Source organism: Sinocyclocheilus anshuiensis, unplaced genomic scaffold (genome assembly GCF_001515605.1).
Source record: "Sinocyclocheilus anshuiensis isolate Anshui unplaced genomic scaffold, SAMN03320099.WGS_v1.1 scaffold246, whole genome shotgun sequence".
NCBI classification, from domain to species: Eukaryota; Metazoa; Chordata; class Actinopteri; order Cypriniformes; family Cyprinidae; genus Sinocyclocheilus; species Sinocyclocheilus anshuiensis.
Window position 1 is genome coordinate 2,256,857 of NW_015542356.1, and position 15,955 is coordinate 2,272,811.

Sequence of the window (15,955 nt, forward strand, 5' to 3'; positions counted from 1 at the left end):
CAACAGTTATATTTCTGTTCTTTGCATGCTGTGTCGCAAATGCAGAAGCCCTCGCCGATTTATATACTGTACTGTGTACATATCCCTGTATATATCTATATAATAAAACAAATTGAAACGCAAGTTTGATGTGGATTTGAAGTCCGTAGTCGTTCCATTCCCCTTTTTCGCTTACCTTCCCATGATCACATAAATGTAAGACCTGTGGTTATACATCGTTTTGAATGCATTTTACATTTAAAATGTTTACATTTCAATAACACCGTGTAATTTCTGTGACATTAGAAATATTCATGCTTGGGTTATCAAGTTATAATAGTGAAAACAAAGCAAAATTCTGAGAAAAGAGTTGAAATAACGAGTCAAAATTATGAAATAAAACGTCAGTTGACATATAGTCCAAATTAATACCGTTATAATTATGGGAAAAGGGTTAAATTGCCATAAGCCGAAATTGAGAAAAGTTGAAGTTATGACAAGTCAAAGCAGCAAGTCAATCGAAATAAAGTCTAAATTATGAAATAGCTGACTTTATCAGTCGAAATTGACGAGTCAATTATGACGAAAAGTTGACTATCAATTTGTCATGTGACTTATCTCATTTGACTTGATTTTGATTGATTGTTGAAATTGAAAAAAAGCTTAAATTGAGAAATTCAAATTAAGTAATTGACAAGTCAAAATTGAATAGTCAATTATGACATCAAATACGTCACAATTACAGCAGTCAATTATGAAAAATCAATTATGAGTCAATTACGACAAGAAATTAACTGTCATGACTGAATTTCATAATTTTATACTTTTCATCATGATTGATTGGAATCATTTTTTTTCATTATGTGGTGGAAATGGGCTTCCAATGCCTTGCCCCATAGACATCCACTGTAAAGTAAATTACTTAAATTACTCCTTTAAAGTAGAGGAGCAGTACATTACTGTAGAGAGCAATCAAGATTAAAGGGGTAGTTCACCCAAATTACTCACCCTCAAGTTGTTTCAAAACCACAAGACCTTTGTTCATGCATCATGGTACTGTCGTGAATGCACAGATGAAAATAAATTGTTGAATGAAGTTTTTTTTTCCTTTGCGCACAAAAATGATTTTCGTAGCTTCATAAAAATACGGTTGAACCACTGATGTCACATGGACTATTTTAACGATGTCCTTACTACCTTTCTGGGCCTTGAACATGTCAGCTGCTTTGCGGTCTATGCAGGGTCAGAAAGCTCTCGGATTTCATCAAAAATATCTTAATTTGTGTTCCAAAGATGAGCGAAGGTCTTATGGGTTTGGAACAACATTAGAGTGAGTAATTGAATTTTAATTTGAGAATTTTTTTCATTTCTGGGTGAACTATCCCTTTAACTTTGGTAATAAACAACAGATACAGTTGAGCTCATCATCTACTGAACCCAGGTCATTCCTTCTCCTCACTACAGTAAATATCCAAGCTCCTTGTTCTTGACATGATCTTTGCCCTCGTCACATTCTGCCTTGTGATTAGAGGAGGGAAGGAAAAGAGGGAGAAGTCTTCACATCCAGCATGACCTCTTCAGATAAGCCATTGTCTCAGTTCAGGAAATAACGCCAATGCCCAACACTGCTGTATCACAGCTGATAAACTCTTACAGCAACACACACAGGAAAGACTCACTTCAAAGTACAAAACTCTTTATTGTCCAGGAGATGTGTACATGTACATACCACTTATTAAAAAAAAAAAAAAAAGTTTATACAAAAAACCCAGCTATTTCTTTCTTCAAGACCTTCTGAATATGAGAGGTTTGGGTCAAATACTATACTTTAAAGGAGTCTAAGGAGATGCGATTTTGTAGTTTCATTGAATGCTATAAAAATGATCATCTATTGGCCTTTGAGGACTGTTGATTGCTGATGGTCAGAAACTGAAATGGTTCTTGATGTCCTTGATCTGCTTCATCATGCCAGCGATGTGCTCTCCCCTGCAGGACAGAAGTAAGCCGTTCAGGATCACTGGACTAACACAACAGTTATATATGTTATATACGTTCATCGCTTAATTCATGCAAAATCAAGAAAAAAAAAAAGTAAGATCCCCCCTCCAGTATCTGGACATTCGACATTTGGAAATTGAAAATATTACTTGAGTTGATTCTTATTTATAATATAATATATAATTAAAAATATAAAAAATAATATACACACAAAATAGATTTTCTACATTACAATAAGGTTTTTTTTCATTGCGTTGCAGTAACAAGGTTAAGATTTGCACATGGAAATGGGGAGGTTTTTTGTGTAACAAGTAAAAGGGATATAGGGCATAACAGTTACAAGGATGAGTCTTTTGCGTAACAGGGATGTGATTTTTTGTTGCGTAACCGCAACAAGGATGAGTCTATGTATAACAGTAGCAGGGATTTTTTTGCGTAACAGGAATTAGTCTTTTATGTAAAAAGGATTTATTGATTTTTTTGCATAACAGTTACAAAGGATGAGTCTTTTGCATAACAGTAACGGATTTGTTTTTTGAGTAACAGCAACAAGGATGAATCTGTTGTGTAACAGTAACAAGTTTTTTTGCATAACAGTAACAGATTAGTTTTTTTGTGTAACAGCAATAAGGATAAGTCTTGTGTAAGAGTAATAGGGATTTGTTTTTTGTTTTTTTGCGTAACAGCAACAAGGATGAGACTATGTATAACTAATGGATTTTTTTGCATAACAGGATTGAGTCTTATGTAACGGTAACAGGGATTTGTTTTTTGAGAAACGGCAACAAGGATGCATCTTGTGTAGCTGTAACAGGTTTTTTTTGCATAACAGCAACAAGGATGAGTGTCTTGCGTAACAGTAACGGCAATAAGGATAAGTCTTTAGTGTAACAGTAAAAGGGATTTTTTATTTATTTCTTTTTTTGCATAACAGCAACAAGGATAAGTCTTTTGCGTAACAGTAGCAGGGATTTGTTTTTGTTTTTTTTGCGTAACAGCAGCAAGGATGAGTCTATGTATAACAGTAACAGGGTTTTTGCGTAACAGGATTGAGCCTTTTATGTAACTTAACAGGGATTTTTTTTTTTGCGTAACAGCAACAAGGACAAGTCTATGTATAACAGTAACAGGGATTTTTTTGCATAACAGTAACAGATTTTTTTGTGTGTAACAGTAACTGACTCATTTTTTTCTTTAACATGTAACAGGGATAAGGTTTTTTGCATAGCATTAAGAGATCGGTTTTCTTGCATAATAACAGTGATTAGGTTTTTGCATGATACAATAACAGTTTTCTGCACATTATGGTAACAGAAATTAGGTTTTTCTGCATTATAGTAACAGGTATGAGATTTTTTATTTTTTTTCAATAACAGTAACAGGAATTAGTTTATTTGCATTACATTAACTGGGATGTGGTTTTTTCACCCACATCACAGACTACATACAATCCTATATTTGCAGTCTTGTAGAACACTGTCATGGTTTTAAAAATAGAATTTGTCATTTCTATTTTCTATCATCTATATCTGTCATTTCTTTTTATTCACTTGGTTTCAGGGTATAATTTGACCCTATTCATGCTACAGAATAAGAGATGGTCACGGACCAACAACAGACCTCTGCAAAGCGTCTTTGAATACACACTTTACAGTATGAATGGCGCTAGCATTGACGTTTGGTGTTTTGTATACGTGTGAAGTAAAGCAGTTGGTAACTCTCTGTACATACTGTTCTTTCAGCACTCCCTGGACACACTTCCTCTGGTGGGCATTGAGTGTGAGACTGGAGCGAGCCGGAGATGCTCCTGTATTCATCTGCTTCTTCTGATATTCCTTCTTCATGTTCACCTGACAACACATTACAGCACACAGTGACACTGGGGAAATGACATACATCCGCTCTGCTCATGGCAACAGAGGAACACTGCCAAAACAAACCAGGTTTTAACTAGGATACATGGTGAAGCAGCGTACATATCAGACTACCATCTGCATTAAACAGACCTGTTTAATGCCGTTGTCAAGGTGACGGAGCTGATCATGGATGGTTTGCAGTTCCTTCCTCATGTCCTTCTCACTGTCTGACAGCACAGGAAGTTGACTCCGCAGACTTCCCAAAACCTGTTTTACTCTACACACACACATACATACACTTAAGTGGTTGTATCTTAGTTACAATTAATTCAATAAGGAAGTTCTGAGTTCAGAAAAACATGCCCATTTCAACATTTTTCTATTTAACTAATTTCAAAGAAAGGTGAACCTGTTAATGATGGCTTCTTGACGGTACTTGGCATCTTCATATTTATCAGCCAGGTGCTCCGCAGCCTCTCTCAGGCTTTTTCTACAACACACCATCACATTTACCATCTTTAGCACAGGCACATACTGCCGTAAACCACAGCGTTAATAACTCTTCTGTGCTGAGCCCACTCATACTGTATATTTCCAGTGTCTACCACACTCAATAATAACATTAGGTTTTGCTTTCTATTTGTAGTACTCGTACATGTAGTTCTTCTCAATGACTCAACTGAGCTAAATGTGTTTCTGTATGTGTGGTTGTGATTAGTGCTATTCAGGCAGTGCTGGGGTCACCTCTCCTCTCTACAAAGAGCAAGATCCTCCAGCTGCTTATTCTTCTGGCCGGTCAGAAGCTTTACTCTGAAAAGGGGACAATCATGAAATAAATGATCACAGATGTATTTACATGGACTGCAACAGTTTCACACTACTAAACAATAAATGTTGATTAGGCGGTTTATGTGGAACACTTTTATACTCTACAGAGCATTTTTCTATTTCAGATTTAAATGAGAGCATGCAGTGCTATAACTGAAAAATAGTACTGCACTGGTACCATGGTGCAAATGAAAATACTATAGTAGTTGTATATATTACAGTTCAAATGTTTGGATTGATAAGATTGATTATTTATTTACTAATTTTTTTGATTGATTGTAAGAAGTCTTTTATACTCACACATTTATTGAATCACAAATAATGTAAAAACAGTATTATTGTGAAATATTATTAAATCATTATATATATATATATATATATATATATATGTATCTATATATGTATATATATATATATGTATATATATATATATACAGTATCTCACAGAAGTGAGTACACCCCTCACATTTTTGTAAATATTTTATTACTTTTCTACTTTACATTGTAGCAAAGTGTCATTTCTTCAGTGTTGTCACATGAAAATATATAATAAAATATTTACAAAAATGTGAGGGGTGTACTCACTTCTGTGAGATACTGTATATATCTATATATTTCACAACAGTAGTATTATTATTATATAACAGTGTGCAAGAAACGTTGTGTTGTGCTGCTATTTTTTTCAGGATTCTTTGATGAATTAAAAAAAAAGTTTAAAAGAACAGCATTTATTTGAAACAAATCTTTTGTAACATTGTAAAAGTCGTGACTTTTGATCAATTAAAAGCATCCTTCCTGGATAAAAGTTTTAATTTTAGAATAATTACATTTTTCTTACCCTAAACTTCTATTGTACATTTTATTTAGTTTTACATTATACATACTTTACATACATAATGTCCATTACACATTACAGTTTATTTCTTGCATAGTATTTATCTTATTGTGGGAGATGTGATGTTTGTTATGAAAATGTCACAATGAAAATATCCTCATAATTCTAAAAAATATTCTTAATTTTTTTTGTAAAAGTCTCTCACTTTTGACCAATTGAATGCATCCTTGTTAAAATATATAAATAAATAATAATACTGACACCCACATTTTTGAGCGGTACCACAATTATTAAAACAAAATAAAAATTGCTGTTACAAAATGATCCTAAAACAATTTTATCTTGTACCTTCTCTGCATTTCTTCATGCGCCAGGCCCAGTTTGAGGATGTACTCCTCTCTGAACACCTGTGTGGCTCTGCTTAACAGCTGCAGACATTCTGGAGGAGGAGGAGACAAGTCCTTATCACCTGCCCTAAAACACACACACACAAGAAAGTGACAACCTCAATGACAGCTTCAATAAAGTTCAGAAAACATCCATTCAGAATGAGAAATATTAGTTTAATATAAAATATAATGCAAAAAAACACAAAAAAAACATGTTAAAGTGCTTAAGCTCCATTAGGGAATATGTAGGTGGTTTATTGCTGGTTCAAGATGGTCTACCAGCCCTAAAGGGTAAGACCAGGATGATCTAGCAGGCCTAAACCAGTTTTTCCAGCTGATAGTCCAGGTGATTAATCATTTAATCTTAAATTGGTTTTAACTGTTTTTTAAACCTTAAGATAAGTAGTCACATTTTACCTCAGCATTAATGGATTGGTTGAGCTGCGTGCCAGGATGTTGCGAATATGCTGTTCGAAGGAGTCTTCAGCCAATCCACGCAGAGGAGAGCTTCCTGACCCCACCCCCGGATGAGAGCAGAGCAACGGAGGGGACGGGGGACGAATAGAGCTTCTACATGGATATTTAAAAATAAAATCTTATATAATCTGATAAAATCCTAAAAACCAGATAGCACGTAATTTACTTTCAAGTACGATATAACACTGGGATTCCCAAACTTTCTTGTCAGCTGAACACCTTAAATATATAAACCCTTTAAAATATTTAATTAATGTAACCCCTGAGCTGGTTTAACAACATGTTTTTGCATGTTCTCTGGTGCTGGTAATAATACTACTACTAATAATTATTATCATTATTAATAGGTTTCAACTCTAATTATAAAAATAAAGACAAATACAATGTTGACAGCAATTAAATTTAAGAAAAAAAGATCTGATAATTATAAAGAAATGCGCTGCATGCTTCACTCAGAAACACGCAGCACATCAAAGAGTTGATAATCACACTAAGCTATATTGTTTTCATTTTTACATTTGATATCATTTGTAATTAGCTTCCCCTAAACTAACAAACCCCCTACAGTTCCCTCACAATCCCCCGTTTGGGAAACCCTGCCCTAACAAATAGGGAAAGAACCAGAGTGTGCTTGTCACATACAGCAGAGGGAGCAGGAGACACTCGTAGGTACTCGTGATGCAGATCATGGTGGCTCCCAGGGACAGGTCTGACACTATCCAAAACCCACGAATAGGAGCCGGCAAACTGAGAGAGAGAGAGATCAGACGAGAGGGGGATTTAAATAAGCACCAGTAATCTACAGTGCTTACTCAATGTCCCTTAAGGTTTGCTTAAACATCTGCAAATTGGGCTTTTGTTTCACAAGAGATCTGGGTTTTAGCTTTAACCGTAGCTTCTGGTTTCCTGTGAGTGTTCTTCTACCTATTTGCGAGAGGTCTGGTGCACAGGATGTGCTCCACTATACAGCGCTGCTCTGCCGCCAGCTCCTGCAGACTGTCTTTATCCTCCTTATCTGCAATATCAAAATACATATCGAGTTCTTCAAACACTGTAATCGGAAATATTTAAATGTCCCAAGTAAAGGATGTACTCACCAGACTCCAGAAACCCGTGCAGTTTTTTGAACCAGGTGAGTCCTACACTGTGAACACCGGCCTCATGGGTGCAGTGGTACCTGTGCTGACACAGAGGGTCTGAAACAGAGGGGTTTTCATATTAATTAATAGTAACGACAGTTATAATATTACAAAAAATTACATCAAATAATTGTTCTTTTGAAATTTCTATTTCACCAAAATTAAAAAAAAAATATTCCACAAACATTATTAAGCAGCACAACTGATTTTAACATTGATAATAACAAAAAATGTTTCCTGAGCGGCAAATCAGCATATTAGAATGATTTCCAAACGATCACTTGACACTAAAGTCTGGAGTAATGGCTGCTATAAATTACATTTTAAGATCTATATGTGACCCATGTCCACAAAACCAGTCTTAAGTGTCAATTTTTCGAAACTGAGATTTACACATCATCTGAAAGCTGAATAAATATGCTTTCCACTGATGTATGGCTTATTAGGATCGGACAATATTTGGCCGAGATACAACTAATTGAAAATCTGGAATCTGAGGGTGCAAAAAAATCTAAATACTGAGAAAATTGCCTTTAAAGTTGTCCAACTGAAGTTCTTAGCAATGCATATTACTAATCAAAAATTAAGTTGATATATTTACGGTAGGAAATGTACAAAATATCTTCATGAAACATGATCTTTACTTAATATCCTAATGATTTTTGGTATAAAAGAAAAATCGATAATTTTGACCCATACAATGTTTTTTTGGCTATTGCTGAAAACATATACCCCAGCGACTTAAGACTGCTTTTGTGCTCCAGGGTCACATATAAAACAGAAGTCATTTTAAACTGTAACAATTTAGTTTAAAATCAGTAGCATAAATAAATAATGCTTCTTTTCACAAACGTAATATATGTGATCAAAAAAGTTAACACCTATTTTTTTTTAAATATTTAAGATTTTAAATATGTATTTTCATACATTTTTAACCATAATGCCACATCAGCCTTCACACTAGTCTACTAAAAACTTGTTACATAATCCTAAAGAAGATTTAAAATCTAATGAGCTGATTTGATTTGAGAAACCTTTCTTGAAATGAAGAAACATTTAATGAAATGAAAGAGTCATCTGTAATTTTACAAATGTCTTTACTGCAACTGATAACCAATTTAATGCATCTCTGGAGAATAATAGTATTAGTAACTTCTTGCAAAAACACTTGCAAAAAAATTTCCCAAGTATGCCAAAAGTTCCTGAAATTGTACACAGTATCCAGTGGATTTTTATGTTTATATTTAAATGCTGGCCGACTATTACCCATGACATCTTGCAGAATAGGAGTTCTTTAAATATTTTTAGCATTCACAGTAAATGTGGGGCCAAATCTGCCAACAGCCAAGTAGAATTTTGCTAAACACTAATGCTTACTTGCAAACCCAGACAGTATGCAAAGAGGTTTGCGGTATCAAAATGTAATTTTATGACATACTACTACATACCCAAAAGCAATTTGATTCTCATCCCCAGCAAATTACGTATCATTACGGTGTAACGTAAGTATTTAAATTATGATGTAGCCTCTGGGTGTGGCGAGTGCTTGAGTGACCTCCTGACCTCGGTGTAATCTGATTGGGCAGGTGAAATCGGACTCTGTAATCTCCTCCTCCTCCCCAGCAGCCAGTTTGAGCGTCAGTTCCAGCTCCACACACTCAAACACATAAAGCGAGGGCACAGTCTCTGAGCCTCTGGACCATCTCTCTACAGCCTGAACGAAGCACAGAAACAGGGGCTCAGTATATCTCACACTACACGAGCTGCATTTGAGGATTTGTAAGATGTATTGACTAAATTTTGTCTGTCTTACTCCGCCATCCTCCTCTTCCTCTGCCTCCAGCACCACACAGTGGTACAGCATTCCTGATTCAGTGGCAATAACCAGGATGTTCGGCACACAAGGCAGGCAGAGCACAGCACACGCATCATAGCCGTAATTATCTTCTGCCGCGGGGTACATGGGTAATGGGCCCATCGGCTTCCCAAAATTACTGACACCATGAGAAAGACTGAAGATAAATGGAGCAGATATCTCACAGGCATCACATCAAGAAATCATTATTGTGACAAGGAACTAAAAAAAGATGAGAAAAATATCTGTTTGTATCCACAACAAATACGTGCTGAAACAAATTCAAGGCAACTGTGTTAACATCAGGAAAAATATTCATTATACATTTATATACATTATTCATATATATTTTACACATTTTACTCCACATCTCATTACTGTAATGTGCCCAGACACTTTATTTATTCATAAAAAAAAATAAAAAAATCCTATTAGTCTCAAAGTCAGTAGAACACATACTATAATAGGGCTACGTATCGGCAGCAAAGTCACAATGCGATACATATCCTGATACAGAGGCCATGATATGCTATGTATCACGATACGGGTCTGCACTAAATCACCCCAGCAGAATTTAGTATAACAGCTGTTTATTAAACACTGCATACTGTAAGGAAAATCACCACTGCATACTGTACCACAGTATAACAATATACAGTGCCTTGCGAATGTATTCATACCCCTTCATTTTTTTCACATTTTGTTTTGTTGCTGCCTTATGTTAAACTGCTTTAAATTAGTTTTTTTCCACAACAATCTACACTCCATACACCATAATTGTCAAGCAAAAAAACAGGTTTTTAGTCAGCCCGATGCAGTATCAGCTGCAACACTCCACCAATCCAGTCTTTATGGCAGTGTGGCCAAACTCAATCCTCTCTTCAGTTAAGACGCATGAAAACTTGAAATTTACAAAAAAGCACCTAAAGGACCCTCAGACTGTGAGAAACGATATTATCTGGTCTGATGAACCTCAATTCTAAGCATCATGTTTGAAGGAAACCAGCTCCGCTCATCACCTGCAGAGTACCATCCCAAAAGTAAAGTGTGCTGGTAGCAGCCTCATGCTGTGGGGCTGTTTTTCAGCAGCAGGGACTGAGGAACTCGTCAGAGTAGAAGAAAAGCTCAATGCACCAAAATATAGAGATAGCCTTAATGAAAACCCAGTCTAGAGCATTCAGAACCTCAGACTGGGCAGAAGGTTCACCTTCCAACAGGACAATGACCCTAAGCACACAGCAAGAGTCAATTATAGACAACTCTGTGAATGTCCTTGAGTGACCCAGAAAAATGAAGGGGTATGAATACTTTCGCAAGGCACTGTAGGTAATGGCATAGCTTTCATGTTAACATTGAGCAGGCAACCAGGTACAATATTCTGATTATTTCCATCAAAATACAAAAATAATAATGTAATCTTTCTAATGAATTTATATTGCAAAGTACTCATTCGAATATATTAATAAAATCATCTTTACATTGCTGGTAGGTTATCATTGCCTATGTACAGTGGATACACCAGCAGCTCTGCCTTCATACGCAGACCGCTCAGACGAGGAGAATCCGCCAGCGGCCCAAAGTCAAACGCCACAGCCGTCTCGCCCAGAGATGCTGCATAGGAACGTCTATAAAAGAGAGTGACTTCTTTAATTCAACATCACAACAGTTATTTTGTCCATAACATATCTGTTAATCTATATCTTAATACCTGAATTTTAGTTCCAAGCGGAATACCGAAAGCTTCTAGTAATACCATCTAATAAAATTAACAATATAGCACTGCCAAATTCTGGTTTGAAAGAAAACAATCAAACTTACCCTCTTGTATGAACAATGCTTTCCTCGTCTATCTGAGACACAGATAAAACTTTGGCAGGGGACTGTGGCTCCTTAAGATTATAAAATCTGGAGAAAAAATACATTTTTGTACAACTCAGTACAATCATAACAGTAATTTTAGTTTTGGTTGCCTGAACTTTTAATGGAGGAACAGAAACCTCTCAGGTTTTATTAAAAATACCTTAATTTGTGTTGCAAAGATTAACCAAAGTCTTATGGATTTGGAAAGACACGAGGATGACAGTTTATGACAAAACAATGTTTTCTTTTTGAGTAAATTATTCCTTTAACACCTCTGCCAGTCATTTATTCCAGATACCTGATGGTGTTATCTGAGGTCAGCAAAACGAGATGAGGCTCCTCAGTTTCACTGGGATACCAGGCAGCCTGTCGGAGTGTCACAGAGGCAGAACTGGTGAAGAAACGTTCAGCCACAGGAATCGTTCTGTGAAAGAGAAAACATAACACTACAGAACCTGAGGCAGCACGGAGGAATAAAGCAGCTCTCTTAAACCTGAGGCATACTCACTTGCAGTTGATCTGGATGCGTCCACCCTCAAACTCTGACCTCTTGCCCCAGCGCTGAGGCAGTTCCAGTATAGTCGCTCCACGCTGACCGATGAGAGCCACATGATACTGCGTCGGGCTGACGAGCACCTGACACACCTCAAACAGCGGCGGGTTGATGCACAGCAGAGTCTGCGGAGAGATACGGGACACACAGTCAGTGAAATAACTACACCAGACAGACTCTATTCAAACACACTGACCTGGTATTTCGAAGTGTCCGTGTCGCCGTCAGTGTTCAGCTGACGCAGGTTTGTGGTGTAAAACACGCTCTCAACACTGTCCCATATGAATAAGTCACCGTTCAGACAAAACGTAAGGTTCTTGGCTATTCTTTTGCTTGTCCCCTGAGGCTCTAAATGAAGCCTGTCTTTTAATTTAATGAAGATATCGTGGTTTTTCAGCGCTTCCCTCCAGCGATCTCCCGCGAACGACACCATGTTTTTCTGTGTTGTCACAGAATAACGTCGTCAGAGAAATCCACCAATAGGATCAGGCTACACGACTAGAACTTTTCTGTTGCATCGCGGGATTTGTAGTTTATTAAAGCGCGTTGTCATTTAGCCCTAACTACTGTAGCACACTGATAGGAAGAAATATAAAATTATTAAAAAAAAAACACAATAAAAAGTTGTTAAATAATATTTTGCATTTATTAAATCAGCAAATATTTTTATAATAGTAATATTTTCTACATTCTATAGGTTTATTTTGTGATAATGACCATAATGACATAATTTCTTGAAATTTGTTAAAAAAAAAAAAAACAATCCTAGCCCTTTAAAACTGAATATAATAATACAAATTATTATATAATTAATATATTTAATATACAATGTGAAATATAAAATTTTAATTTAAATAAATGATAAAAAAGCCAAGGCAAATGTTAGTTTATTAATTTTTTATTTATAAATGTATTTATTTTTTGCTTTATTTCAATAAACGAAACGAAACGAAAACTATTTTACTATTACTAAATAGTTTTCGTTTAATATTTTTAGTTCAGTTAACAATACCAACACTAAAAAATAGGCTTAATATTAAGCAAAAATAAGCAAAATATATATATTTTTTACTTTTTGATTTTGAACTGAAATATATTCCCAGATATTCATGAAAGATTTTAGTCATATGTTTGAAACATTGAAAATTTGAACAATTCCAATTTATGTCCAATATTTGTTTTTTTTGTAAAAAAAAAAGTTAGTAAAATAGTATGGAAATTATATTTCACTATTGTGTACTGCAACATACCCACACTGCAGATTATTAATAATATATAAATTGTGACCCTGGCTGTGAAAACCCAGCTAAAGTCATTTTTGTGATTTACTGTTTTCTACATAAAATCATTCTTCATAAGGTAAAGAACATTTTGTGAAAATTTAACTTTGATATCTTTAATATTGAGTAAGGCCATGTCAGAGATTGAAATCATAGTTAATAGAAATGAATGATTGACATAAAACGTTGATGCTTTTTATCTCATAATTAGGTTTTGAGACTTAAGCCTTTATGTCACTTTAGCGGGGTCACAATTATTAATTTTATTGCAGCTATGTATTTTTTTTTTTTTTTAGCTAATAGATGTAACGTCATTTTTCTTAGCTGAAGCTTTAGGCCAAAGTGAAAGCTAAAGATACTTCTCATTATTATTATTATTTGACTTTTCTTTAAAAGAATAGTTATTCATTTCTAGTTAATAAAAGGGTAAAATTATTTCTTTGTCTTTTTGCATAAGATAAGAGAACTCGGCTAAGTTACTGTAACGTACTCTTTGCATGAAGAATCGTTTTATATCTCCGCCGCATGTAACTGGTTTGTGTATGTTGTATGTCATGTTGTCAGTGCTGCGGTGTGGCGCCTCCTGGCGGTGGAATGCGGAACTGGAGGAATCTGTAAACGTGTGCCATATAGTCTCTCCGTGCATTGTCTTCTTTAACAGTCAGTCCTGGAACGCCTTCATGCCGATGAGAGCTGCTGCGAGGTTCACGTACATTTGGCGCCGAGCGTGAGCAAAATGGAAGTTAAATGGCTGGCAAACGGAGTTGTTTAGTGCGCCTCACGGGGACAAGAATGTCCCAGAAAAGGGACGTGAACTCTTACCCAGATGGGTACAGGGTCCTCAATAGCAGTGAACTACGGGAGCTCCTACAAGATGAAGAAAAAATGAATCAGATCGTGCGACTCAGTGAAAAGGTATTTCTTCCGTTCACACACACACAGTTTAGACCATTAACAGGCTGTTGCTTTGCATGCTTGTCATTTTTCTCTGATCAGCTGTTGTGCTTGTCATTTGAACAAACTGTGCGGTAGATTTTATTCCATTCACCTAACGTTATTAGACTGATCTGTGTAGCGTGTTATATGCATTACACGCCGTCATATACATCGTGTACCGTGTACAGCACTGCAGACGTACTACAAAGGCTCATGTACTTGATAAAATAGCCTAGTGTTTTGTACAGACAATATTTCTTAAGGGAATCTTTTCCCAAATATTTACTGTCACATTAAAGTTTTTGCATTAAAAGTAAATAACGAATTAAACTATTTTAGGAATATGCTGCTTCACATATTAACATAATTACATTACAGCTTTGCCAGCGAACAAGTATTGAAAAAAATGCTATTTTTCCCCTCCCTTGATATAAAAATCAGTTTTAATACGCAAGTCTTCGGAATACTTGATTCTGATTGGTCAATCGCATCATTAAGCAGTGAAACATTTTCATACATTATATATACTTACTGACTGCTCAACTGCATATTTCAGTGTTGTGTAAAACGTCCAAATCCAGCACCACAGAAAGTGATTAATAATATATAAATTACTATTGTTATATTGTTATTGTTACGGTGTTCATGTTGTTGCTCTTTCTCTCTCTCTAATTGGACTTTTTTTTTCTTAATAGATGTAATGGGCTGTTTTTGTTAGCTGAAGCTTTAGACTAAACTAATTCTCAAATTCTTTATAAAAACTCTTATATTTAATGTCCATTTATTTATATTATGTATAGATGCCCCCTCCCCCATATAGACTGTGTGAGAGTCGTAATAATGAGCGACTGACTGTACATCATCTCTTAAATATCACTCATTGCATTTTAAGCGGTTATTGTAATGCAGTCAGTCTTCTTTGTATTCTGTTCCTATAAATGCATTTGAAATGCATTTTGTATGGTTGTAATATTTTCTGGCTCACCGTGTTTAGGCTATAAAATCTCTCCCTCAGATTATTGTGTATTGAAACACAGCGAGGTTATATGAGAGCTCTTACGGTGCATCATTCATTTTCAGCTTAGAAAATCGTTTCTCATTTGGGACTGATCCGGTGTCACTGTATATATGACATTTGAGACTTAAATTGCTGTAGCCTGATACCAGATCCCCGCATGCCTACAGGAAGCCTGAGCATGTTATTTGAAATATAAGGATAAATATGTTTGCACTAGGTCATAAAAACAACCTCAGCCTTCATAAAATATGATGTCATATACAGTACATTATACTCATAAATTAAAGGAAGAGTTCCGTATGTCATGCTAAACTTGACTTTATTTTATCTGTGGGCACACAACAGGAGATGCCCTGGCTGCTCTTTTAAGCAACAGTGAAAGTGAATGAGGACCGAGGATGTCAAGCTTAGAAAATGACAAAAATTGTACCAACCACAAAGTCTGTAGAGGAGAAACAGAGCAAAATTTAAGCTAGTATTCTTAAGTCTCATACTTGCACATGTTCAGACTTGTTCAGCATCACAATTGTTCACGAGATGACACATGAGAACCAATGGAGGCATCACTGACTTTAAATGTATATGACATATTTAAAAAGAACGATTTTCCAGAAAGCCATCATTTAGCTTCAGAAGACTATATGGCACCACATTTATGGTCATTGTCATTTTCTGTGCTTTTTGGTCATTTATGAAACTTGACAGCCTCTTTCTCAATTCACTTCCATTGTATGTAAAAGAGCAGCCAGGACATTCTTTTACATTTCTCCTTATGTGTTTCACAGAAAGGAAAAAAAATCATACAGGTTTGGAATGACATGTTTGAATTATGAACAATCAGTGTTATTTAAAGGGGTCATATGATGCGATTTCAATTTTTCCTTTCTCTTTGGAGTGTTACAAGCTCTTGGTGCATAAAGAAGATCTGTAAAGTTGCAAAGACTAAAGTCTC

At 35.6% G+C, this 15,955-nt stretch overlaps 2 protein-coding genes across 2 annotated transcripts in view; one reads left to right on the plus strand and one right to left on the minus strand.

Annotated features, from left to right (window-relative positions):
• Window positions 1–1,662: 1,662 nt before the first annotated feature.
• LOC107691763 (nuclear pore complex protein Nup88-like) lies at window positions 1,663–12,223 on the minus strand. The gene is made up of 17 exons (XM_016490572.1): window positions 11,966–12,223; window positions 11,725–11,894; window positions 11,515–11,640; window positions 11,175–11,261; window positions 10,851–10,981; window positions 9,315–9,541; window positions 9,065–9,215; window positions 7,460–7,558; window positions 7,287–7,377; window positions 7,005–7,109; window positions 6,303–6,455; window positions 5,845–5,970; window positions 4,578–4,643; window positions 4,243–4,323; window positions 3,984–4,110; window positions 3,709–3,827; window positions 1,663–1,965 (listed from the first exon to the last, which is right to left on the minus strand). Exons 1-17 carry the CDS (start codon window positions 12,200–12,202, stop codon window positions 1,902–1,904), a joined length of 2,160 nt encoding a protein of 719 aa, XP_016346058.1. The 5' UTR covers window positions 12,203–12,223; the 3' UTR covers window positions 1,663–1,901.
• Window positions 12,224–13,632: 1,409 nt separating this feature from the next.
• Window positions 13,633–15,955, plus strand: part of vps37d (VPS37D subunit of ESCRT-I) — a 58,739-nt gene continuing 56,416 nt past the window's right edge. The window contains exon 1 of the mRNA XM_016490573.1: window positions 13,633–13,964. Coding sequence (XP_016346059.1) covers window positions 13,797–13,964 — 168 coding nt within the window. The 5' untranslated portion in view covers window positions 13,633–13,796. The remainder of the gene's footprint in view (window positions 13,965–15,955) is intronic.

What these genes read in the sequence shown, in the direction of transcription:
- LOC107691763 (XM_016490572.1), bottom strand. Translation starts at nt 12,202, where the DNA reads ATGGTGTCGTTCGCGGGAGATCGCTGGAGGGAAGCGCTGAAAAACCAC. An exon ending in TCCACTGTACATAGGCAATG is followed by an intron (nt 9,542 to 10,850) that starts ATAACCTACCAG and finishes GATGTGATGCCT; the next exon opens with GTGAGATATCTGCTCCATTT. An exon ending in GCTCTTTGTAGAGAGGAGAG is followed by an intron (nt 4,324 to 4,577) that starts GTGACCCCAGCA and finishes GGTGTGTTGTAG; the next exon opens with AAAAAGCCTGAGAGAGGCTG.